Raw genomic sequence first — 24,898 nt, 5'->3', positions numbered from 1 at the left:
TTTTTTTTTGAGATGAACTTTTGCTCTGTGGCCAGGCTGGAGCGCAGTAGTGCAATCTCAGCTCACCTGCAACCTCCGCCTCTTGGGTTCAAGCAATTCTCCCGCCTCAGCCTCCCCAGTAGCTGGGACTACAGGCACAAGCCACCACACCTGGCTAATTTTTGTATTTTTAGTAGAGATGGGGTTTGACCATGTTGGCCAGAATGGTCTTGATCTCTTGACCTCATGATCCGCCCGCCTTAGCCTCCCAAAGTGCTGGGATTACAGGCTGTGCTGCTGTCTGGTCAGACAATTCCCGGAATGAAGTCTGCGGTGCAGAGCTGATTTCGCCGTGAAGGAGGCAGTTTGCTCCCGCCCCGACCCAGTGGGACACATGGATGGACCCCGGCTGGGCAGCCGTGAGCCGGAGCTGGTGACCCCCTTCACGAAGGGGCAGACTGGGTCCTGGAGCCAGGGGTGGCTCAGTCATAGCCTGCGAAAGGCTCCCAGGTCCTCCAGCTCTGGAATTTTCCTGCCACTCTACAAGAAGAGACTGGAAGAGGGTGGGATTGGCAAAGAGGAAACCACAGACGCAGGATTGAGAGCAGCAGCTCGGAAAACAAGCTGTTCCTGGCAGGCGGCCGGGGGCAGGCAGCGGTCAGCGGGGTGGCCTAGCAGGGCCGGGCGGGGCTCAGTGCCACCTGGGAGGGAAGGGACTTGGCCTATGGCAACCCCAACACTCCCTACACACATGCCAGGCTGGGCAAGGGACGAGGACAGTGGGCCAGGGAACCTTGAGGATGGCCAGGTGGGGTCATCCATGTGCCTTCATTCATTCATTCATTCATTCCATCTGCTACATGCGAGGTCACAAACTCGGACAAAGGGACAGACAGCTGAGCTCAGCCCGCCTTCAAGTGTGGTGGGTGAGTAACCCAGGGCGAGGAACACTCATGGATGGTCATACAGGCTGGGACAGCTGGAGCTCCTAGGGGACAAGTGCAGAAGGGATCCCAGGCCTGGGGGCTGAAGGGTGCAGAGGAGAAACCAGGTGCAGAGCACATGGGGAGGCCCCGCCGGAAGGCGGAGCAGGTGCACAGGCCCGGTGTCTGGAAGGAGCTGGGGCCGGAGAAATTGACAGGAGGGCGGGATTTGGGGGAGGCTTGGAGGCTGGGAGGCTGGGAGCCCTGAACCTTGAACTCCTGGGCTCAAGCAATCCTCCCACCTTGGCCTCCCAAAGTGTTGAGATTACAGATGTGGGCACTACACCTAGTCTAAACAAAATTATCATTATTATCTGAACCTAAACTAGGCGCCAGGGCAGGCAGGCAAGAGCACTCTGTTTCTGTGCTGTGGGGAATGGGAGCTATGGGAGATGTTAGAGTACGGGAGGGTGGGACAAAGGAGGCAGAGGCAGGAATGGGGGCTGGAAGGTGAGCAAGGAGTCTGGAGCCTTGGCCTGGGGTGGAGGGGGAAATGTGGGGGTGATCTTGAGAGGAGGCTTGGGAGGTCAGATTTAAAGAGTATGATGGGGGCAGAGGAGAAGGCAGGGAAGACCATAGCCAGGAGAGAAGAGAGGCCTTAGGGATGGGGCTAAGGAGGGAGAGCTGTCCCCAGCTCTGATGAGGCTCTGCCGTGTTGGCCGAAGCACCCAGAGAAAACCTGGGGGCTGGGACTTTCTGGGTTTCTGAGGGCTGCCACGGTCCAGGGTAGAGGCCTGGCCTGGCCCAGCCTTGCAGCCATCTGGCCCAGCCCTGTGTTCTGCAGATGGGGAAACTGAGGCCCGGGACGGCAGCCCTCATCCTGTCAGCCCCATAGACCCTGCTCCAGGAGACAGCTCGGAACCTCAATTTCCAGTCTGTGCCTTGAGGCTGTGGGGGAAGCTAGCAGAGGACCCTGGGCCCCTCCCTCCCACTGAAGCTGCAGAAGAGGGCCAGAAGGACTGCATGGGTCTTGGGGTTCAGTTGGGGGGTGGCCATGGAGTGCCCCACAGGGGGTGACAGACCCCCAGTGCCTGGTCCAGCCTTCACCTTCCCCATCAGTTAGCCCTGCAGGGCTGGGCCCCTCCAGGCCATGGTCAAGGTCTCTGGCTCCGCCTGGGTCTCCCTGGCGCCTTCCTCCTCCAGGCCCAGCTGGAATCCACCCAAGGGCCACTCACATGAAATATCCAGAACAAGCCGGTGCGGTCACTCATGCCTATAATCCCAGCATTTTGGGAGGCCGAGGCGGGCGAATCACTCGAAGTCAGGAGTTCGAGACCAGCCTGGCCAATATGGTGAAACCCTGTCTCCACTAAAAATGCAAAATTGGCCGGGTGTGGTGGCGCATGCCTGTAGTACCAGCTACTCAGGAGGCTGAGGCTGGAGAATCGCCTGAACCTGAGAGGCGGAGTTTGCAGTGAGCCGAGATCGCACCATTGCACTCCAGCCCGGAAAATAAGAGCGAAACTCTGTCTCAAAAAAAAAAAAAGAAAGAAAGAAAGAAAAGAAAAGAAACGTCCAGAACAGGCAAATCCCCAGAGACGTCTTGAGAGTGCTCTAGGGGCCACTGGGAGCTGGGGAGGTGGGGAAGGCTTGCTTTTCCGGGTGAGAATGTTGCAGAATTGGATTCGAGGCGAAGGCTGCACAACTTTGCTTGTGCTAAAACCACTGAATTTTAGACCAAGTGGGTGAAATACGGTGGTGAGTTTTTTTGTTTTTTTGAAACAGTCTCACTCTGTTGCCCAGGCTGGAGTGCAATGGCGCAATCTTGGCTCACTGCAACCTCGCCCTCCTGGGCTCAAACCATTTTCCTGCCTCAGCCTCCCGGGTACCTGGGATTACAGGCACCTGTCACCACGCCAGGCTAATTTTGTATTTTTAATAGAGATGGGGTTTCCCCGTGTTGGCCAGGCTGGTCTTGAACTCCTGACCTCATGTGATCTGCCCACCTCGGCCTCCCCAAGTGCTGGGATTACGGGCGTGAGCCACCGCGCCCGGCCAGGTGCTGAGTTTTATCACAGCAAAGGTGTTATGTGAAAAAATAAAATGCTGCCTGGGTTCCCTGCCGCTTTTGGGTGCAGCCCCCTGCCCCCGCCATGGTCGGGTGTGTCCCCACACGGTGCTTACCCTCAGCGCTCCAGCTTCTCAGTGTGCGGGTACCACAACCTTCCTTCTCCTCCTCACGCCTGGCTCCAGGGGCAGCCAGTGAACCCTCCAGTCCAGGGCGCCATCTCTCACCGCCAGCCCCCTCCAGGCCCCAACCTGGCCCCAGGCCCAAACCCGCCCCTCCAGGCTCAAAACCTAGCCCTAGACACAAGCCCCACCCACGCCTCCAGTTCATAAGCCCCGCCCCATCCGGGCCAAAGCCCCGCCCCCGGACCGAAGCCCCGCCCCCCGGGCCACAAGTCTCTTCCAGGTCCCAAATCTCACTCAATACACAAGCCCCGCCCCTTCTGAACACCCTCCAACCCCGCCCCTCCAGGCCCCAAACCTGGCCCAGACCCAAACTCTGCCCCTCCAGGCGCCAAGCCCCGTCCTTCCAGGCCCCAACCTTGGCTCCAGACACAAGCCCTACTCCCGCCTCCGGTACGTAAGCCCCGCCCCCGGTACGTAAGCCCCGCCCCCTCCAGGCTAAAGCCCCACCCCCCAGGCCCTACGTCTCCCTTCCAGGTCCCAAATCTCTCCCAAGACACAAGCCCTCCTCCCCTGGGAACCCCCGCAGCCCCGCCCCTCCAGGCCTCAAACGTCGCCCCAGACAAGGCCCCGCCCCCTCAGATTCCAAGCCCGCCCACACGTCAAGGCTCCGCCCCCAGATCATAAGTACCACCCCCAGGCCCCAAGCCTCGCCCTATCCAGGCCTCAAGCCCCGCCCCATCAGGCAACGTCATCGGTTTCTTTCTGGGTTTTGTCCCTGCACTGCGCTACCTGCCTGTAGTTCACCTGGCTGCCCTTGGCTCCCACTTGATGTATCTGGAAACTGAGGAACACAGCAGCTTGGTTACAGCTGGGATTGCAGCCCTGGCTGTCTCGCCTTCTGCTCCCTCCTCCAGGAGGCCCTTCTTGGTCTACCCTCAATCCCAGGATCTGAGGTCAGCCCTTGGGTGTCCAGCTCATCTTCTCTGCCACCGGCCCCAGCACAGTCATTCCTGAATAACTTAATGGCTGGGGGGGATGAACCCTAGCGTAGTCAGACGCCGGACATGCAGGGAAGGTTAGAATCACTAGGACTTCTTAGGTTGCACAGTCCAGAGGCAGCGGGAACAATGTCTCTCACCCTCTTCCAGGAGGAGACCCTGCTCTTCCCCTCCCCTTGAACCTGGGCGGGACTCGCGCCTCCTGCAGAATCGGAGAAGGTGGCCGGGGTGGCGCCGCCTGGCTTCCCAGCAGGTCAGCCTGGCAGCTTCTGCTTTGGTAGCTTGGAACCCTGCTTCCTAGAGACAGGGCTGGGAACACAACTGCCATGTTGTGAGGAAGCCCAAGCCACATGGGGAGGCTCCTTGCAGGCGCTGGTCCCCATTCACAGCTTGCTGGTCCCCGTTCACAGCTTGAAGCTGAGTCCTGGCTGTGTCACGCTTGTAATCCCAGCACTTCGGGAGACAGAGGGGGCCAGATCACTTGAGGCCAGGATTTAGAGACCAGCCTGGTCAACATGGCAAAAACCCATCACTACTAAAAATACAGAAAAATAGCTGGTCTGTAGTGGGGCACGCCTGTAATCCCAACTATTCGGGAAGCTGAGGCAGGAGAACCTGTTGAACCTGGGAGTGGGAGATTGCAATGAGCCAAGACATAGAACCACTGCACTCAGCCTGGGTTGTCAGATTCTGTCTCAAAAAAAAAAAAAGAAAGAAAGAAAAAAACACAAACAAGACCAAACATGGTGGCTCACGCCTGTAATCCCAGCACTTTGGGAGACTGAGGTGGGCAGATCACCTGCAGTCAGGAGTTGGAGATCAGCCTGACCAACATGGAGAAACCCCGTCTCTACTAAAATTACCAAACTAGCCAGGTGTGGTGGCGTGTGCCTGTGATCCCAGCTACTCGGGAAGCTGAGGCAAAAGAATCGCTTGAACCCAGGAGGTAGAGGTTGCACTCCAGCCTGGGCAACAAGAGTGAAACTCTTAAAATAAAAAAATAAACCAGGGTCTCACTCTATAGCCCAGAGTCAGTGGCATGATCATGGCTCACTGCAGCCTCAACCTCTTGGGCTCAAGCTGTCCTTCTGCTTTGGCCTCCCGTGAAGCTGGGACCACCATACCCGGATTTCTGTTGCCCGGACTGGAATGCAGTGGTACTCTCTCCGGTCACTGCAGCGTCTGCCTCCCGGGTCCAAGTGATTCTTTTGCCTCAGAATAGGCCTGTAACACCACACCAGGCTTTTTTTTTTTTTTTTTTTTTTTTTTTTTGAGACGGAGTTTCGCTCTTGTTACCCTGGCTGGAGTGCAATGGTGCCATCTCAGCTCACCGCAACCTCCGCCTCCTGGGTTCAGGCAATTCTCCTGCCTCAGCCTCCTGAGTAGCTGGGATTACAGGCATGTGCCACCACGCCCAGCTAATTTTTTGTATTTTTAGTAGAGACGGGGTTTCACCATGTTGACCAGGATGGTCTCGATCTCTTGACCACGTGATCCACCCGCCTGGGCCTTCCAAAGTGCTGGGATTACAGGCTTGAGCCACCGCACCCGGCCCAGGCTAATTTTTGTATTTTCAGTAGAGACAGGGTTTCATTATGTTGGCCAGATCTCAAGTGATCCACCTGCCTTGGTGTCCCACAGTGCCACCCAGACCGGCTGATACCCTGTCTTTAAAAAATAAACACAGAAAAATGGCCGGGTGCGGTGGTTCACGCCTGTAATCCCAGCATTTTGGGAGGCTGAGGTGGGTGAACCACGAGGTCAGGAGTTCAAGTCCAGCCTGACCAACATGATGAAACCTCCTCTCTACTGAAAATATAAAAATTAGCTGGAAGTGGTGGCAGGTGCCTGTAATCCCAGCTACTCAGGTGGCTGAGGCAGGAGAATCACTTGAACCTGAGAGGTGGAGGTTGCACTGGGCCAAGATCACATCACTACACACCAGCCTGGGCAACAGAGTGAGACTCTAGCTCAAAAAAAAAAAAAAAAGGGGGGGGGCAGCTGAGCCCTGCCTTGGAGTCGCCCCAGCTTGCAGGAATGAGGCCACTGGTGTTGATGAGCTCAGCTGTTTGCTTGCCTGTCTTCCCAGAGGATCCAGGCATCCTGGGGCAGAGACAGACCCCACAGGAGCAGCCCCCTCAAAAATCCCCTCACAGAGTCACTGGCAACAACGTGGTTCTGCACCAATAGGGTGGGGATAGCTCCTTATTTGGTGACAGAAAACCAGAACTCAGGCACACACAGTAGGTTTTCTGACTTTTATTAAATCCTTACAAAACAGAATAGAAAATTCCGGCATTGACAGTTGGTGTAAAGGAAAACTTCTGAGTTCTATCAGTTCACCTGGTACAATGGAATTAAAGTGCTTGGATGTTTTTCCCCCACTTTAAAAAAACTTTGAGTTTTTTTTTTTTTTTTTCTTTTAAAAACATCGTTAACATTGACACATGGCTGTTCCGTTCCCCAGCGCTGGGAGCTGGCCTGGGCATCCCAGGATCTCTGCTCATTCACAGTATGTTTCTGACAAGTCCTCCAGGTCACATGTGGACGTGACAGGGGCGGGGGTGGGGTGGGGTGGGGTGGGGGAGGGGGACTGGAAGAGGAAGTGACTGTCCCACCTTCAGGAAAAAAAAAAGCTGCTAGCCACTCAGCTTTCGAGCTGTGATGGCTGTGGGCGCCTGTAGCAGGCGGGGGTGTTTGCTATTTCTTTTATACAAAAAGGCAGAGAATCCCCCATTGCAAAATATGGAATCACTGACGGGCAGGACATGATGGCGGAGGGGGGCGGCCTTCCCCATCTCCCTGGGGTCTTTGGAAGGGGCAGTCCACAGATACGGGCAGTGGGGACCAGGGAGGGCACAGCACCTCCACAGCCACCAGACTGTGACCATTGTAGGAGATTTGGGAGGAGCAGTGGGGCTGGGCAAGCCCCCCCACAGGCCACCCCCCCGCCGACATTCAAGTATTCTTCAAGAACAGGGAAGCAAAGTCAACCGATGTTTTTTCTTTCTTAAAAAAAAAGAAACAACTAAACATGACGAACAATCCCGACCGCGGATTTAGAAGCCAGAGGGGCTGCCCCAGGTGTGGAGTTGGGGGGGGCCGCTGCCCTCGATGCCACCTGCCACCACAGCCTCGCACTCAGAAGTGGAACCTTGTATTGCATAGAACGAACCCACCCTTGGGAAGGGGTGGCAGGACCTGCAGCCCCCGGGGGTCAGAGCGTGGAGGGTGGGGGGCAGAGCAGACACCCCCAATTCCTGGGTGCCCGAAGGGAGGCTGAGGCCATTTTCCTGAAGGCGGCAGGCCTAAAACGCTGCCCTGAGGGTGGGGATTCGGCCAGACCCCAGGGTCTGAGCCCAGATCGAAGGGCGAGGATGGACCTGGCAGACCTTCCGTGCCAGGCCTGAGGAGCGGCGCGAGGCAGGACGTGGCCACGGTCAGACTGAGCCCTGAGAAGGGGCACCGGGTGCCCAGAGGGGGTGTCTTCGGGACCCCCACGTTGGCTGACAGTGCCTGTCCAGCCCCTCTGCCTGCAGTGGTGGAAGTGACTGCGGGCCGGGTGGGGCTCCTGCGGTCTCAGGCCCTGGTGCAGTGGGGAGGGTAGCGGCGAGCCCCCGGGGTCAGCTGCAGCTTAAAGTCAAGGTTGGAGGCTGAGTTGGGCCACCATGGGTCCTGGACAGATGGGCCTGGCAGGATGCCCGATTGTCAACTATCACAGGGACGAAGCAGGTGCGGGTGAGGGGCTGGGGTATCCGGTGGAGTGGGGTGGGTCGACTGCCCTCCACCTGCCCGCCTGGCCCATCTGGAGACAGGCATCCCCTCTCCTCCCGACCAAGCCACCAGGGGTGCCCTCAGGGTGAGGAATAGAAGGGAAGGATCTGTCCCTGAAATACTGCAGGTGGGAGGACACTCGGCAGGGTCCCGTTTCCCTCCCCACCTCTGGAAGATGGCCAACGCTGCTCTCCTGTCACTGCAAGCCACGTGGGCAGGTGGCGGGCGGCGCAGGTGACCTGGGACACCTTGAGTTCAGGTGAGCGGCCAGGGGGCCGGGGAATGGACAAGCCCAGCCCCAAACCCTCTTCCCACCTCCCCGGGTGACTGCATTGCTTTTAACCATCACAAGGAGAAAAAATAAAGGGCAGGGGGCAGAAACGGGGAAAAAAAACAAACCCAAAAGCAAAAACCTTCTATAAAACAGCCCCTCAGCTGAGCTTAGTGCCTGGGAATCCAGCCGGAGGAGAGGCAGCCCGCTGGACACCAGCTGGAGATAGCTTAAAAAACCTTTCGATTTGATCTGGGGACAGGCGACCTATATACAGAGGGGAGACGGGAGGGTCAGGCGCGGTCTCCCACCAACACCACGGGGGCCGAGGACAGGCTGGCCCTTTGCCGCCGCTGGGCCAGCTTGGACTCGGAGGGCGGGGACAGCTGCAGGCAGCGTGAGGTAGCTCGGACCAGGACGGGCTGGCCCTGCCCCGCAGCCTCCTCCTCCGCCAGGTCCTCGTCACGCTGGGCCAGCTGTCGGTTCATGGCAATGGCCTCTGCTGCGAAGGACGTGAGGTCTTTGGCACAGCTGTTCCTGGTAAACAAGGTGGGGCAGGTGGTCACCCAGAAGGCACCCCTTAGGGGACCCCTGGAGTCTGTGCAAAGCTTTGGAGAAAGGGGCTGTCTGTCCCCTTCCCAGCCCCCTTGACGCCAGAGCCCTGCCGGAAGCACCATTGAGTCATCCGGCACTTGCCTGCCTCCCTGACCCCAAAGAGGCTTTCTGGGTCTTTCACAAGCACCTTAACTTGGAAACCCTGCCCCCTGGACCCGGGCCTCACCTCTGCAGGACCATGGGAGTGGGCAGGGTGTTCTCCGGGGCGCACTGCAACGAGAGTGGGGGAGGCAGGGCTGGAGAGCAGCCAGGGCGCTGACAGGGTATCCGGCCAAGGGATGGACGCCATGCCCACCCCGTCACCAGGACCCCACCTGAGACCAGAAGTGCAGCCGAGTGCCCCATGAGCCAAGTCCCCCGCCCCAAGGTCTCTATGGGGAGGTTCCATGTCCACCTGCCCAGGGAACAGGAGGCTGAGCCAGGCTGGCACTGCAAGACCCAGTGAGGGTGAGGGGCTGAGCCCCAAGCCCCACCTCCCCCAGCTGTTCCCAGCCCAAACCCACCTCTGCCCTGCTCAACCCACAGGTCTCTGGATGCTCCTGGGAGGGGTATGGAGGTCCCCAGCCCCTCGCCTGGAGAGAGTGACCCCAGCTGCTATTCTTAGTAAATCCTCACTCCCTGGGGTAGCAGCTCTGCACAGATGACCTCTGGCAGGAAACACCCAACTGCTCCCGGATTGGAAGCCACAGAGGATGGGTGGAGGTGGGGCATGGGCCTGAGACCTAGGCCAGGCTGGGCCGGGGTCTATGTCGGCTGGGCTAGCTGCCGGCCCGATTCCAGCTTGCTGCTGGGCGCAGGTCCCCACCACCCTCCAGATTACTTGAGTAACTGCTCCTGGGAGCTGCCGGGCCAGCGGGCACCGTGCACTGCTGGGCAGTGAGGATTTCGGCTGCACCCCTCATCCCAAGCCTCAATGCATCTTGGGGTGCCCAGGTTACACCCTCGGGGCTTGCCATGTTTGCTGAGGCCGCCCCCATGCCCTCCCTGCCCTCAGGGCTGGCACTAACCCCCTGAACCCAGGGGTGCTGCAGGACTTGGGCGGCGCTCAGCCTCTGCTTGGCGTCGCGGACGAGCAGCTTGGAGATGAGGTCTTTGGCGGCGCAGGAGATGTGGGCCCAGTCCTTGTCGGGAAACTCGTACTTGCCCTCCTGGATGCTCTCAAACAGCATGTTCTGGGGGCGCAGAACACGGGGGTCAGCTGCATGACCGAGAGCATCCACACGGTAAACCTGGACTGGGGGCAGGGTAGCTTAGACCTGCCCCAGGGCCTGGATACTGAGGGCTGACACATGGCTGCATCAGAACCACAACTACCGAGACCTTAGACCACGCATGCAAGAGGGAGAGGGGACTGGGAACTGGATCCGGAGAGTCAGCTCTACCCAAGTAGACCTGGATTTCAAAAAGGCAGCTATGGGGGACCTGGTTCCAGGGGTCACAGACCACAGATGCTGAGCCCTGACACTTGGGCAGGTGGCCTGAGCCTGATCCCCCCAAACCAGGGACCTCACTCCACCTCAGATCTCTCAACCCTGTCTTGCTTTTCCCTTGGGCAAGCAAAGCTGAAAAGCCATCGAGAACGTGGAGAACAGGGGGGCACTGCCCTACGGATGGCATCAGGGAGCAGGGCGTACAGGGCAGGTCCCTGGGGTGCGGGAGGCGCACAAGGCAGGGCTCCTGGGGTCAAGGGGTGCACAGCTCAAGTTCCTGGGGTGGTCAGGGGGCAGGTCCCCAGGGGTTAGGGGCTGCGCAGGGCAGGCCCGTGGGGAAGTCTGCGCGCCTGGCAGGCAGGGCAGGCCCGTGGGGAAGTGTGAGCGCCTGGCACACCTGGCAGGCAGGGCAGGCCTCGCCGCGGTCCCAGCCACAGTCACTGCCACAGCGGCCCACAAAGGGTGGGTAGCCGCTGAGCAGGATGTACAGGATGACACCCAGGCTCCACAGGTCGCAGCGCTTGTCGTAGATGCTGGCCTCCTCGCTGAAGGCCTCCACCACCTCCGGGGCCATGTACTCCGCCGAGCCGCACTGCGGGCGGGGGAAGGGCGCGTCAGCCGGGGTTTTCCCGGCATCACGTGGGGCTCCAGCATGGGTAACTGCGGGTCACCTGCGCTGGCAGCTCGGACCCGCCCGACCAATCAGCGGCTGCCGGGAACGTGCCCCGCCCAATCAGCAGGTGCGGAGTTCGCCCCGCTCTGGCCGCAGCCCCGCCCCACCCGGGCAAACAGCGGCCGGGGTTGGCGCCTGCCCGAGGCCCCGCCCCGTCTCCCCTGCCAGCCAATCAACGGCTGTTGCTAGGCGGAAGCCCGAGCTCCGCGGCCTCGGCTCCGCAAGGTTACACAACCGCAGAGCGGGCGGCCGTGCCCCCAGCCCTCCCCGACCCTGACCGCGGGCCTCACCGGGGTGAGCAGCTCCGGGGTGGAGATGGGGGAGCAGTCCCCGTTGAGTTTGATGCCGCTGCCCAGGTCGAAGTCACAGATCTTCACGGGGGAGACCTACGAGGGGCCAAAGAGGACGTGAGCGGCCCCACGCGGCCCGCCCTCCAGCGGGGCCACCCTGCCGGAGCTGGCCTACCTGGTTGGGGTGCTCACAGAGGATGTTTTCCGGCTTTAGGTCCCTGTGGGCGATGCCTGGGGGAGAAACCACAGAACCACAGGGGGTGAGGGGCTGGGGATCTCCCAGGAGTCCTTAGCAAGTGACCCTAGGGGACCTCGGGTGGGCTCACCACCCACCTTTGTTGTGCAAAAAGTCCAAGGCACTGGCCACGTCCTGCACCACCACGCTGGCCTCCAGCTCGTTGAAATGCCGGCGCTTATGGATGTGGCTCAGGATGGAGCCTGGGCAGGCAGGGGGAACACACAGGTCACCTCTGAGTCCCCTCAATGCCTGCCCCCACCTCCACTTTGGCGGGGACGCCCCCACACCGGCTTCCTCCAGCCCAAAGGCCTCGCCCCTGAGCCACCATTTATTTGGGCAGGACACTCAGACCCCACAAGCCCCCTCTCTCCAGGTGACACTAAGCCCCCACCTCGTAAGGACCCAGCTGGAAATACGTCCCCCAGCCAGCTCTCTCCCTCCCCCCAGCCTGGAGGCCCCCGCGTACCTCCCCGCATCTTCTCAAATACCAGGTAGAAGCGGTCTTCCTCCTCGAAGAACTCAATCAGCTCTAGAACGTTCCTGGGTGGGGGTGGGGGAGCAAGAGAGGAGCTCAGGCTTCCTGAGGTCCCTGGGTACCTGCTGCCCAGCCTAGGAGGGGTCTGTCCGCCAGAGACTGGGACTGGGGTAATGGGCCCACTTCACGCTGCCCACCTGGAGCTGCCAACCAGCCTGCTTCAGGGAGGGGAACATAGGGCCTGGGAATCTGGGCGCCCTACAAATGCTTGCTGGGATGATGTGGTGTTCAGGCTGAGGCGAGTGCCATGGCAAGGGTGGGTCACCTACCTGTGTCCCTGGCACTGGTACAGCATCTCCACCTCCCGGAAAACCCTGCTCCGAATGTGGCCTGGCTGCTTCTCAATGATCTGAAATGGGCGAGGGGACACAACACCTGGGTCAGCGGGAGGCTCAGGGCAGAGAGGGGCAGGCCAGAAACTCCACTGCCACGCCTGGAACTCACCACACTCACACCCTGCAGCTCTAGAGAGCAGGGCTCACGCCTGTCATCCCAGCACTTTGGGAGGCTGAGGCAGGAGGATCTCTTGAGCCCAGGAGTTCTGAGACCAGCCTGGACAACAGAGCCAGACTCCATCTCTTCAAAATGTTTTTTTAAGTTAGTAGTGAGCTATGGTGGCACCACAGCCTGGGTGACAGCCAGACCCTGTCTAATTAAAAAAAAAAAAGAGAGAGAGCAAGTCAGGGACAGGAAGGAAAGAAAGACCACCGGGCACGGTGGCTCAAGCCTGTCATCCCAGCACTTTGGGAGGCAGAGACGGGCAGATCCTGAGGTCAGGAGATCGAGACCATCCTGGCCAACATGGTAAAACCATGTCTCTACTAAAAATACAAACATGAGCTGTAATGTTTGCTTGTAATCCCAGCTACTCAGGAGGCTGACGCAGGAAAGCAGAGATGGCGCCACTGCACTCCAGCCTGGCGACAGTGAAACTCCATTGAAAGGAGGAAGAGATGAAGGAGAGGAAGCAGAGGAAGGGAGAAGGAAGGAAGGGAGAGAGGGAAGGAGGGAGGAGGAGAGAGAGAGAAAGGACAGAAAGAAAACAGAAAAGCCAGTGGGCCAGCTCTCCACCTGCAACCCTGACAGCTCTCCGAGACATACTTGGACCTGTGACTTTTGCAAAATACCCCCACAGGACGTCAGGGTCCCCTGCCTTACGTGGCCACCCTCCATGACCAAGAGACGGTCAGCTGTAGTTCTCTGTCCCCGGGAGCCGGCTCCCATGTGACCCACAGAACTAGGGAACGAGGCCCCACTTCACATGTGGCCGCAGCACCAAGTCCTGCTCTCTGGCTCTGTGCCAGCCTGGGCAGACGCCTGCCTGCCACCTCTGCTGGCGTCTGTTTCAGGCCTGCCCTGGTTGGCCGCCCCAGCCACTAGTGGGAACAGCCTCCCTGAGCTCCAGAGCCTCAAGAAGCCACCCCGCTGCCCCCAGCAGCTCTAAGGACCAGAGGTTCTTGCCTGATCCAGCTGCTCCCGGCCACCTTCACACACACAGGTGGGGTCAGGAGGCGCCCACAGCTCCCCTGGCACCTGCTGGGACCCTCTTCCCAGGCTGGACACGCTGGCCCCTCTCACTGGGCAGATGGCTGCCTGTGACCGCTCCGCCCCGGGTTCCCTGCCTGCTGTGGTGGCCTGGCGGTGGTGGTGGGGGATGTGGTGTCCACTCGAGCCACCTCTGCCCTGTCCCGTGTCTACACTGACCAACAAAACTGCCCTAGGAAGGGTCAGGAGAACAACTGGACACCAGGGTGTCCTGAGATGCCACCACCCAAGCCGCCGCCAACGGCTGAGCCCGACACGCAGTGCAGATGGTTCTGGAGAAAACTCAACTCTGGCCAGGTGCGGGGCTCACGCCTGTAATCCCAGCACTCTTGGAGGCCGAGGCAGGCGGATCACGAGGTCAAGAGTTCAAGACCAGACTGGCCAACATGGAGAAATCCCGTCTCTACTAAAAAAATACAAAAATTGGCCAGGCGCGGTGGCTCAAGCCTGTAATCCCAGCACTTTGGGAGGCCGAGGCGGGCGGATCACGAGGGCAAGAGATTGAGACCATTCTGGCCAACATGGTGAAACCGCGTCTCTACTAACAATACAAAAATTAGCTGGGCATGGTGGCATGCGCCTGTAGTCCCAGCTACTCGGGAGGCTAAGGCAGAAGAATTGCTTCAACCTGGGAGGCGGAGGTTGCAGTGAGCCGAGNGCTCACCCCGCCTGTGTGAGGTTCACACCCTCCTGGGGCCGTGCAGGGAGGCTCACCCCGCCTGTGTGACCCTCACACCCTCCTGGGGCCGTGCAAGCACTCACACTCGTGCAGGGGACCCTCATGGATTCTCTCACGGTCCCGGCGGTCAGAAACCCGACGTGGGGGCCTCACTGGACTAACATGAAGGTGTGCGCAGGGCTGGTCCCTCCTGTTTCTCCAGGGGAGAATCCACTCCTGCCTTTCCCACGTTTAGAGGCACCCACGTCCTTCAGCTCCGGCCCCTTCCTTCCCACTCACAGCCAAGCGCAGCCTCTTCCAGTCTCCCTCTGACCCTCACCTTGCTGCCTCCCCTCAGGAGGACCCTGTGAGGACACTGGACACCCCGATCATCCAGGATGATCTCCGGTCTCAAAATCCTAACTCAGCCCCACCTACAGAGTCCCTTTCGCCTTGGAAGTTCCCCTGGCCATGCCTTTCCCAGGATCTGTGACCTGAAAGACTATTCCAACCCACCCAAAAAAAAACCCTAAGGCTGGGCCGGGGGTGGTGGCTCACACCTGTAATCCCAGCACTTTGGGAGGCTGAGGCAGACAGATCACGAGGTCAGGAGTTCAAGACCAGCCTGACCAACATGGTGAAAACCTGTCTTTACTAAGAATACAAAAAAATTAGCTCAACGTGGTGGTGCACATCTGAAATCCCAGCTCCTAAAGAGGCTGAGGCAGAAGAATCGCTTGAATCCGGGAGGCGGAAGCTGCAGTGAGCTGAGGTTGCATCACTGCACTCCAGCCTGGGTGACAGAGTGAGTCTGTGTCTCAAAAACAAACAGCAACAACAAACCTAAGGCCTTGTGGCCAGGCCCGGGGGCTCACGCCTGTAATCCAAGCACTTTGGGAGGCTGAGGTAGGCAGATCACCTGAGGTCGGGAGTTCAAGACCAGCCTGGCCAACATGGTGAAATCCCATCTCTACTAAAAATACAAAAATGGGCCGGGCGTGGTGGCTCACGCCTGTAATCCAAGCACTTTGGTGGCCAAGGCAGGCAGATCACCTGAGGTCGGGAGTTCTAGACCAGCCTGACCAACATGGTGAAACCCCGTCTTTAAAAAAAAAAATGAACCCCGCATGGTGATGCGCAACTGTAATCCCAAGTACTCGGGAGGCTGCGGCGGGAAAATTGTTTGAACCCAGGACCGGGGAGGTTGCAGTGAGCCGAGATTGTGCCATTGCACTCCAGCCTGGGCGACAGAGTGAGACTCCATCTAAAAGGAAAAAAAGAGTAAGGCCTTTTTGGGAAACAGATGAGTTGGGACCAGGGCACCAGGCTCCGCGTGTACCTCTGAGAGCCAGCTGGGTGTCTTCTGAGCTCCACCCCCTCGTAATAGGAGAAGGAGGAGGAGAGGAAGCCAGCTGACCAGCTGAGTGCTTTGTCCACGGTCACTGGGGCAGGGCAGTGGCCTTCAGCCATCTCCTGGGGCAGCCCTGCCCCCACACCTCCCTGGGGACTGTGCAGGGGCCAAACCTCACGGAGGCCAGGCATGCCTGCTGCTCCCTGTACTGCCCCGTCAGAGCAGGGTGGGCAGCCCCGGGCTCCTGGCCACACCTGCTGAGCCCGCTCCCTGCCCCAACTGGAGGACCGTGGGCCCTGGCTCTGTCCCCAGGCGGGCCTGTGGAGCCACCGGAGTAGCGTGTGAGTCAGCCAGCAGGAAGGGACGCTTGCAGCCACTTGCATCAGATGTTCCTACCTCGTGGCCCCGTGGCCAGAGGTCTCAGCCCAGCAGGGGTCCCCAGATGACCCTGCCCATGGCCCTCCATAGCAAGGGACACCCCTGGGGCTGTGGTTTTGGTCCCTGGAGGGCCAGGCAGGTGGGAACGGTGACATGGGCTCCGGGGCACCCCCTGCACTGGCAGGTGTGCAAAGCCCACCCCACGTCTTCACTCCCATATGGGATGATGGCTGACCCTGCAAGGACCCAGGCGTGAGGCCCCTCCCGGGGACGCCGGCCTCCACAGGCACACAGACACACGCCCGATCTGCTCACACTCAGACGCACGCCAAGTTTATTTAATTTTGTTTTATGTTGTAGGGCAAAGCTCTGTATTGTTACCCTCCGGTACGGCTGTCTGATATAATACAGACACCAGGCTAACTTTGAATTGCAGATAAACGGCGAATAACCAGGCCAGGCGTGGTGATCACAGCACTTTGGGAGGCTGAGGCAGGAGAATCTCTGAGACCAGGAGTTCCAGGCCAGCCTAGGCAACATGGTGAAACCCCCATCTCTGCCAAAACTAAAATAGTTGTGCATTGCCAGGCGTGGCGACTCACGCCTGTAATGCCGGCACTTTGGGAAGTGGAGGCAGGTGGATCGTCTGAGCTCAGGAGTTCGAGACCAGCCTGGCCAACGTGGCAAAACCCAGTCTCTACTTAAAAATACAAAACTTAGCTGGACGTGGCAGCAGGTGCCTATAATCCCAGCTACTCAGGAGGCTGAGGCACAGGATTGCCTGAACCTGGGAGACGGAGGTTGCTGTCAGCTGAGATTTCACCACTGCACTCCAGCCTGAGCCACAGAGGGAAAACTCCGTCTCAAAAAAAAAAAAAAAAAAAAAAAAAAAAAAAAAAAAGCATTGGCCAGGCATGGTGATGCACGCCTAGGCAGGAGAACTGCTTGAACCCAGGAGGTGGAGGTTGTGGTGAGCCGAGATCCTGCCACTGTGCTCCAGCCTGGTGCCAAGAGAGAAACTCCATCTCAAAAAAAAAAAAAGACAATGAACTTCATCCTGCGCGTTGGGTGGCCGGCTAGAACGTGACTTCAGGAAGGGGAGCGCAGCCCATCCTGGCAGAGAAGGGGCCTCTTCAGAGGTCCCAGCTTGGGGATCTGCATCCACCAGCAGCCTCGTGGCACCAGGCAGCCCCAAGGAAGCCTCTGTGAGCGACAGGCACTGGCCCACTGAGGGCAGAGGGCCCACACCCCAGTCCCCACAGAATGAAACAACACTCCTCAAATGCACAGCACCAGCGGTTAGCCTCTCTGACTCGCCCAGGACACCTTCTCCTCCCACTGCCACCTGGCTGGAACAACTCCCAGACGTCAGTGACCAACACCACCTCCACCAGGAAGTCCCCCAGGCTCTCCAGATCCCAGCGCTGACCACATGGGGTCAAGGCAGCAAGATGAGCAGGGAGGTGTCTCTGAGACACCAGTTAGGAGCCCCCAGAGACTACACAGCATGACTCAGGCTACCTAAGCCTCTGAGCCTCAGTGTCCCTATCTGTCAAACAAGGACAGGAAGCAAGGCTGCCTGTGGGGCCACCTGGAAGGGGCCGTGCTCAGAGGGACACCTGCCGTGCAGAAGTGTTCCGCAGGGGCCTAGTGCTCCCGCACCATCGCCCTGGCCTGCTGGGGGCTCCCGGGAAGCAGGGACTGCACTGCGTCTGTCCCCACCTGTTGCCCACGTGGCCCCAGCACCCGGCCAGCCCAGCCAGTGGCCTCCCCACCTTGGCGACCTGTCCTCTTCCTCCTCAGAGGAAGGCTCTGGCCTGGCCGTCCACCAGGACCCACAGGCCCCTGGCCAGCCATGCTTGCCAGGGCACACCTGGCCCTCTTTCCCAGGCAGTCAGCCCTCCCGGGACCCCACCCAGCCCAGAAGCCCGGTGCCAAGTCACGAGGGAAGCCTGGAAGATTTCTTGGAACACAGGATCCAACCGCCTGGCCCGCAAGGTCACAGGGTCAGTACCAGGGCCTCAGCAGGCTCCTAATCCCACCCCTTCGGCCACGCCCTGGGTTCAGCAGCCAGCCTAGCCCCGGCGCTCTCACCGGCCTGCACTGAGGCTCCCCAGACGCAAAGCTCCTCTGGGCCCTGGGATATGACATTGGGTTTTGATCCTTGTCATACAACTGCCATGAACCCGCAGGGACGACTCAGGAAGGGACTGTCCAGGGCACCCAGTGGTGACTGAAGCCCCCACTCTGGTAGCAGGTCTTTGGCCACCTGGACGTGGTGGGGGAGGTACAGGGGGTCACCTTTGCTGTCATTCCCAACTGGGCTCAGGACTCGGTGGCCGATTTTAAACACTGGTTTTTTCGGCGGTAGGATGCAGAGCCGGAATGCCACAGCATGCTTCCACCCCCTGCAGCACCGACCCCAGGGCACCGGGCCCTGAGGGTGTGACAGCAGGCCCACCTTGACAGCGTACTCCTGGCTGGTGATCAGGTTGACGCAGGTCTGCACGCGGGCATGGGCGCCCTCCCCCAGCACATCCTCCTGCAGCTGGTAGACGTCTGCGGGGCAGTGGGGCGGGCGTGAGAGGGACCCTGGCTGCTCCCCGCCCCCGCTCCCCGCCCCCACTCCCCGAGTGCCCACCGCCCCTGCTCCCCAACCCCGCTCCCCCAGTGCCCACCGCCCCCGCTCACCTTCAAACCTGCCTGAGAAGCTGTCGGTGGCCCGGCCGCGCTTCTTCTTCTTGCTCCTCTTCTTGGCGTCCGGGATGTCGATGGGCTGGCTGGCTGGCATGTCTGTCCCAGGAGGCACGCCCAGGGGGCTCAGGACGGGGCCCTGGCCAGCCAGCCCCCACCCTCCTGCAGGAGTGGGCCACTGCCATGGTGGCGACGGCGGCTGCCCCGTGCCCTCCTCCCCCTCGGGCCCCTCACCAGGGCGGGCTGAGCACTGCAGGGCAAAGTCAGAGTCTCCGTGGTGGGCCTGGTCTAGGGAGAAGGCCAGCTCGAAGGGGTTCTGGCCCTGTGGGGGAGAGGAGAGGAGAGGCCCTCAGGCCCATCCATCCCTGCCCACCGGAGGGAGACCCATTCCACCAATGCCACAGCGTCCAGCTCACAAAGCCTGGGCTGAGCATTTCGAAAAAATCACCTCAGTCCCCTGCTCACACGATACCAGGATCAACTCCTGATAGGGCAGGCGGCATAAACCAGGGGGGCCCCAGATCCTGGGATTCACTTCCTCGATGCCCCCCAAGCACTGTGTGTGTAGACTTCTCTCTCTTTTTAAATTTGTGTTTTGACAACATAGCAAGAGATTAAGTCTTGCTACGTAGCCCAGGCTGGTCTTGAACCCCTGGCCTCAGCCTCCTAAAGTACTGGGATCACAGGTGTGACCCACATGTGGAAGCAGTGCTGCCTCCTAGCATCTCATCAAGGCCTGATCAGGGGAGGCAGTCTCTTGGCGGCCCATGGAATCTGCTAACCTGGAGGGGTCTCCCGGGGGTGATTCTGTCCCCCAGGGGACACTGGGTCATGCCTGGGGACATCTGTGTTTATGACCAGCTGGGGGAGCTCCTGACATGAAGTGGGATGGGGCAGGAACGCTGCTCAGCACCCTGCAGTGCCCAGGACAGCCCCACCCCAGAGTAAGATGGGCCCCAATCTCCACAGGGCCGTGGGGAAGCCCGCCTCCCGCCCACAACCCAGGGCCTTGGAGCCTCTGGGAAAGGGATGTATTTTGAGGAGGGGACAGACACAAACAGATGGCTCTCGGGAACCCTGCCTCCATGCCAGGGTTGAGTCGCTGCGGGGCCCAGGCCATGTCTTGCACGTCTGTCTACTTGTCCACAGAAAGGGGATGCCTGACCTCTGGGTGGGTCATGGGGATCAAAGGCGGCGGAGCAGTGGGAGGGAGGTGAGTCACTGGGAGGGCTGCCAGCCTGGTGATGGTGCCTGCTTTCCCACAGCCTCCTGGGCCATCTCGGGGCAGCCGTCCTCCCTGGGCCTCAGTTTCCCCCATGTGAAATGGCACACCACCACCGCCTTTCCTTCCTCTAAGCTGCTGCTCCCCTCCCTTTTGCTCAGTGCCCGCGGCGGGCTACAGGTAGGGGCTCTGCCCCATCAACTCTGCTTTCTGCCCCTCCCCAAGCCCAGGTCCCTGCACTTCTCCGCTTGTGTCCGGTGGCTGCCTGGCACACCTTCCCCCACCCAGCTCTGTGCATCTAACCCCCTAGCCGAGGCTCATCTGCCTCCAGCCACCCCACCTAACAGTCACCAGTTACGGAGTCAGTCCATGCCATGCTGGGGGCTCACAGGAGAGGCACCCACAGGCGCGAGTGTGCCAGGCCCTGCCCAGGCCACATCCTGCCCTCTCCCGTCTCAGCGCCAGCCACCCACAGAGGGAGCCCCTGGCGGGCCCTGGCACCCAACTAAGGAGCCCACTTCGGACCCTAGGGGCCAGGATTCAAACCCAGGCCTGTTGCACTGGGTGGGCTGGGGCAAGAAACGACACGGCCGAGGACCCGTGGGGGCGACCCTGTCCAGGGCAAGGAACCGTGCAGTCAGGGGAGCCTTTTCTACCCCCCCCCTCGAGGAAGATGGCTGGAACACATGTGGACACGTCCGCCAGGCGAACCCCAGCATGGGAACTGCCAGTCCCTTTACGAGGGCCCAGGCCTTTGAAGCTGGGGAACAGAGAGGCCAGGTCAGGTTCCTTGTATGACTGAGCTCTCACTCAGCCTCAGCTGGCCAGGTGGACCAGGCAGGAGGGGCCTGCAGAGGTGGCGAGGGTCGCACTCCCAGTGAGGAAGCTGGGGGCTCTGGGCCCCGGCCAACCTGAGGGGGGCTCTGACAGGAGGATCATTCAGTAGAAGTGAGACTCTGGGGAGCCCTTGGGAGACCCAAGGCCAGGACACGGGTGGAGGCCAGAGGGTAGAGTCTGGGAGTAGCCGAGAGCCAAGCAGCCCTCCTGACTCCCCACCCACCCTGGCTAGGGCACATAGCTGCCACGGGGCCAGTGCGGGAGGAGGGGAGGAAGGGGGGCTCCAACCAGCCCCACGGGGAGTGAGGATTCCCTTACGGCTCTTGTCCAGAGGCCTCACCCGGGGCAGTCACCAGCACAAGGTAAGTGACCAGGGTCAGAGGCCAGACTGGCGCTCACCTGCTGTCTGACCTTGGCCTAGTGACCTCCCCCTGGGGTTTGGCACAGGTGAGACGGGAGGCAGTTGCCCCCAACTCGAGTTATGAAAGCTAAAGAGGATGAAAGAAGCCAAGGGGGCCGCAGAGCCCACCATTCCCCCTTGTCAGCCACAGCCTGCAACTCAGCAGCGCTACAAATGGACGGCCAGAGCCACCATGGCGGAGGGGCCAGGCCGCGTGAGACTCCGAGGCCTCCTCGCCCGTGTGCAGGGGAACCCCAGGCCCGCCACCTCGGAGCCTCACTTTCCCACCAGAGAAAGGAAAGAAACCCAAGACACCCGCAGCCGTGCCTCCCTGCTGGGTTGCTGCCTGGTAGAGGCAGGGAGAGTATTTCAGGAGAGGTGGCCCCAATCCAGGGAGCAGCCGTGCGTGGTGGGGGTGGTGGGAGGAGATTCCTAGAGAACCGGTCCTGGCCACCTGGAGGAACACCTCACAGCCAGGACTGCCTGCCAGGCCCTCCTCCGCCCAGCCTCCCACCTTCCCAGCTCCCCGCCAGGCTCCCACGCCGTGCAGAGGCCAGCCCACAGTCCCGGGCAGTGCAGGCGGTCCTGGCCCCACTGCTCTAGGTCTGGCTATGGGACTCGAGTCAGCAGGCCTTGGCAGGAGGCGGCTGGAACCATCTAGAAAGTTCAAGTTTGATCTGGCTGTCTGGCTGGCCCCAGGCACTGACCCTGTTATCAGCTCACGCCTGGCCACAGGAGGGAAAAGACGTCTGTCAGGTCCCCTCTCCTGCCCAGCCTGACACTGACAGTGCCAGGCCTGCTGCCCTAGGGAAAAACTGGGCATGGGTGCAGGGGTGGGTGGTGGCCAGGGACGCTGGCTGGACAGGCTTGGGAATTCTTCCAGAGTGTCTCCTTGCTCCTCCCACCCTGGAGCACCACGCGTGTGTGTACACACACACACACACACACACACACTCTCTGTCTCTCTCTCTCTCTGTGTGTCTCTCTCTCTCTCTCTCTCTCTCTCTCTCTCTCCAGTCCTGCCTTCCCTACCGGGCAACAGGCCCCTGCCCAAAGAAGCCCGGCAAAGCCATTACATAACCCAGCCTGCGGGGTGGGGCGGGCCGGCTGACATCACTGCGTCCCCTGGGCCAGGTCCTGAGGGGCCCCTGCCCAGCACCTGCCCTCCCCTTCCCCCCCGCAAGATTCGCTCATCTGAGACCTGCACTCAACAGCAGTCACCGCCCGCCCGGGCTGCGCAGAAACTTCCCGCTCCGACAGGAAACAGCACTCGGGCCTGGGGTGTCTGGGAAGTGCAGGGCTGAGGGAAACGTCCCATCCCCTCCCCCACGGCACAGGCCACCAGTAGTGGGTGCACCTGACCCGCCCAGCCTGGGGATTCTGAAGGAAGGTCCCCAGAAGCCACACGGAGGTAGGAAAGAGACCGTGGCCCGCTGACCCCTCCCCACCAGGGCACAACCAGCTGGAGTTTGCAGGAGACATCCCCCCCAACGCAGCGACTGGGACAGGACTGTAGCCCGCTGAACCCCCAAAACACACGCGGCGGGGGCCTGCAGGGGACACAGCCTGACGCCCTGGCGGCCAGGGGGCGCGCGCTGCCAGCCTCACTTGGGGGTCCTGGAGGAAGGACCCCACGGACACGGCTGGGGAGTGGACTGCGGCCTGCTGACCGCCCCCATCCTCGCACACCGACCCCGCTGGGCGCACGGCCGGCCGGGGCAGCCCCGGGTGCAGGGCGAGGGCTGGGCACGAGCCCTGGGAGCCGGTCCTAGGGGTGAGCGCCGCGCCCCCCCCACGCCAGCCATTCTGGTGGTCCGGCCCGGAGCGTCCCCAAACCGACCCCGGGCCTCACCTTGAACGAACGGTGGAAGCCCTGAACTTCGGCCGGTTTCTTCTGCACCATCTTCTGTCCGGGCCCCGCCAGCGGGGTAGGGGACCGAGGGCCCGGGGGGCGGCCCGAGGGCGGGCAGCCGGGCGGGGGGCGGCCGAGGAGGGGACCCTGCCGGCGGGAGCAGACAAAGGGAGGGCGGTGAGCGGGGCCCGGCCTGCCGGGAGCGCGGACCGGGCGGGGGCGGCGAGGGCTCCGCGGGGCCCGTTCCCGCTACTGGGTCGGAGTTCCCGGGGCCGCCTTGGGGTTCTCACTCACCGCGGTCGGGCTCGGGCCGGGGCCGCAGTGCCGCCGCCACCCCACGTCGGGCAGCCCGGACCCCGCTCCGCGGACCGCGCGGGGAACAGCGCCACCGCCGCCACCACCGCCAGAGCGGACTCCTCCGCCTGGGCCGCCGCCGCCGAGAGGAGCCGGGCGCGTCGCCGCCGCCGCCACCTTTATAGGCCCGGACTTGCCCTGACCCCGCCCCCGACGCAGGCTCCGCCCGGCCTCGCCCCCTACGCGCGACGTGGGCGGGGCCTGGAGCGGGGCGCTCTGTGGGAGCGAAGTACGGCTGCGCGCTCCGGCTGCGGGGGCGGGTCTGAAACGGCTAGCGCACGCATGCGCAGGGCGGCGCACGGGGGTCTCGGGGCGGAACCCCGGCAGTGTCCCCTGAGCGCGGCTCGGGGCTGGTGTGACTTGTGCTGTCTGAGGCTCGCGGGATTCGGGGGACCTGTGGGGCACTGAGCCGACTTCTGCCGGCTGGCCCTACACAGGGAAACTCCGCCGGCTTGCCGCCCCGGGCTTAGAACACCCCGACTCCCTTGGGTCATGCCCTGGCTCTGGAACCCGCCATGCTTCCCTCTTGCAGATCCCCGAGGCTGGCGCCAGCTCTGCCCTCCACCCCAGCACGCTTCAAGTCCCAGCCACTCCCTCATAGTGCTGGGGGTCCGGCCACCGCCACCTACTCCCTTCCCCTGGGCCACCCCTACCTGGGGAGCAGTGACTCCCCGAGTTGGCTTTGTGATTGACAGGACCCAGAGTAGGGGGTGGGGACCGAGACCAACGGGGGAAGGGCCCAAGGGGTGGTTGGTGGCCAGGACGGGAAGTAAAACACAGTCCCGTTTTAGCTGGGGCCCCACGCCAGGCGTAGACAGAATCCGCTCCTCCTCAGCGGCCAGCCCCGCCTCCCACAGCATCCTGGTTCAAATCCCTCCCCGGGCCCTGGGCCCCGGGCACACAGGAGTAGGGGTTCACCTGCTGGGTGGACTGTGGTCTCCTCTTCTGCAGAGGTTTCCAGAAGCTTCCCACAGCCCATCCTACCGTCCTCCAACCAGGCCCTGAGTTCAGAGAGACTGGAGCCCCACGGACCTGCAGCTGGAGGGCCCCTGCCAGCAAAGCCACAGCTCTCAGGCCGCAGGGGCTGGGAGGCCCGCACTCAGCCACCCCCGGGGGAGTGGGAGGAGAATTCCCAGCCTGAACCCAGAACCTGGCATTGCTTTGACTCTTGGCAGTGGGGAGACAAAACCAGGTACCCCCACCCCTCTTCTCCTGCACTGCACGTAGGTGCGTGTGTGTGCGTGTGAAGACAGACATGCGCAGGCACACACACACCTTGGCTCCGGGAGCCTGGGGTGGAGCTGCTAGACCTGCCTGCCCGGGCCTGGCTCACGAGGGCGCAGACTAAGTAGTGCATGGAGGAAAAGAGTGTGTGCGTGTGTGTGTGTGTGTGTGTGTGTGTGCGCGCGTGCGCGCATGCACGTGGGGATCGTGTGGGCGTGTGAGCTTCCTGCAGCCACTGTAACAGACAACACACCGGTGGGCTTAAAACAACGGAAACTGCAGCACTTTGGGAGGCCGAAGTGGGTGGATCACGAGGTCAGGAGTTCGAGACCAGCCTGGCCAAGCCTGTGAAACCTCATCTCCACTAAAAATACAATAATTAGCTGGGCACACTGGCGGGCACCTGTAATTCCAGCTACTCGGGAGGCTGAAGCAGGAGAATTGCTTCAACACAGGAAGCAGAG

General features: G+C 61.2%; 1 protein-coding gene and 1 long non-coding RNA gene across 3 annotated transcripts; both read right to left on the bottom strand.

Moving 5' to 3' along the window:
• Positions 1-6,865: 6,865 nt before the first annotated feature.
• Positions 6,866-23,307, bottom strand: MKNK2 (MAPK interacting serine/threonine kinase 2). Of its 2 annotated transcripts, XM_017514495.2 has the most exons (14): positions 23,151-23,307; positions 22,857-23,003; positions 18,780-18,867; positions 18,543-18,644; positions 18,313-18,410; positions 12,189-12,268; positions 11,851-11,924; positions 11,480-11,584; positions 11,322-11,377; positions 11,147-11,242; positions 10,581-10,775; positions 9,761-9,925; positions 8,920-8,963; positions 6,866-8,675 (listed from the first exon to the last, which is right to left on the bottom strand). In XM_017514495.2, the coding sequence occupies exons 2-14, from the start codon at positions 22,905-22,907 to the stop codon at positions 8,432-8,434; spliced, it is 1,398 nt and encodes a 465-aa protein (XP_017369984.1). In that variant the 5' UTR covers positions 22,908-23,003; positions 23,151-23,307; the 3' UTR covers positions 6,866-8,431. The 2 variants fall into 2 exon arrangements, with proteins under 2 accessions (XP_017369984.1, XP_017369983.1); XM_017514494.2 differs by having other exon boundaries at positions 7,085-8,675; positions 18,543-18,867.
• On the bottom strand, positions 12,858-16,412 carry LOC108293177. Its single transcript, XR_001820579.2, has 3 exons — positions 16,400-16,412; positions 14,297-14,300; positions 12,858-13,595 (listed from the first exon to the last, which is right to left on the bottom strand). It is a non-coding gene; the product is annotated as an uncharacterized LOC108293177 (long non-coding RNA).
• Positions 23,308-24,898: the final 1,591 nt, after the last annotated feature.

Source organism: Cebus imitator, unplaced genomic scaffold, assembly GCF_001604975.1.
Source record: "Cebus imitator isolate Cc_AM_T3 unplaced genomic scaffold, Cebus_imitator-1.0 Scaffold524, whole genome shotgun sequence".
In the NCBI taxonomy this organism is placed as follows: Eukaryota; Metazoa; Chordata; class Mammalia; order Primates; family Cebidae; genus Cebus; species Cebus imitator.
The sequence above is the reverse complement of the archived record's forward strand: the minus strand, read 5'-3'. Positions and strand labels throughout refer to the sequence as shown.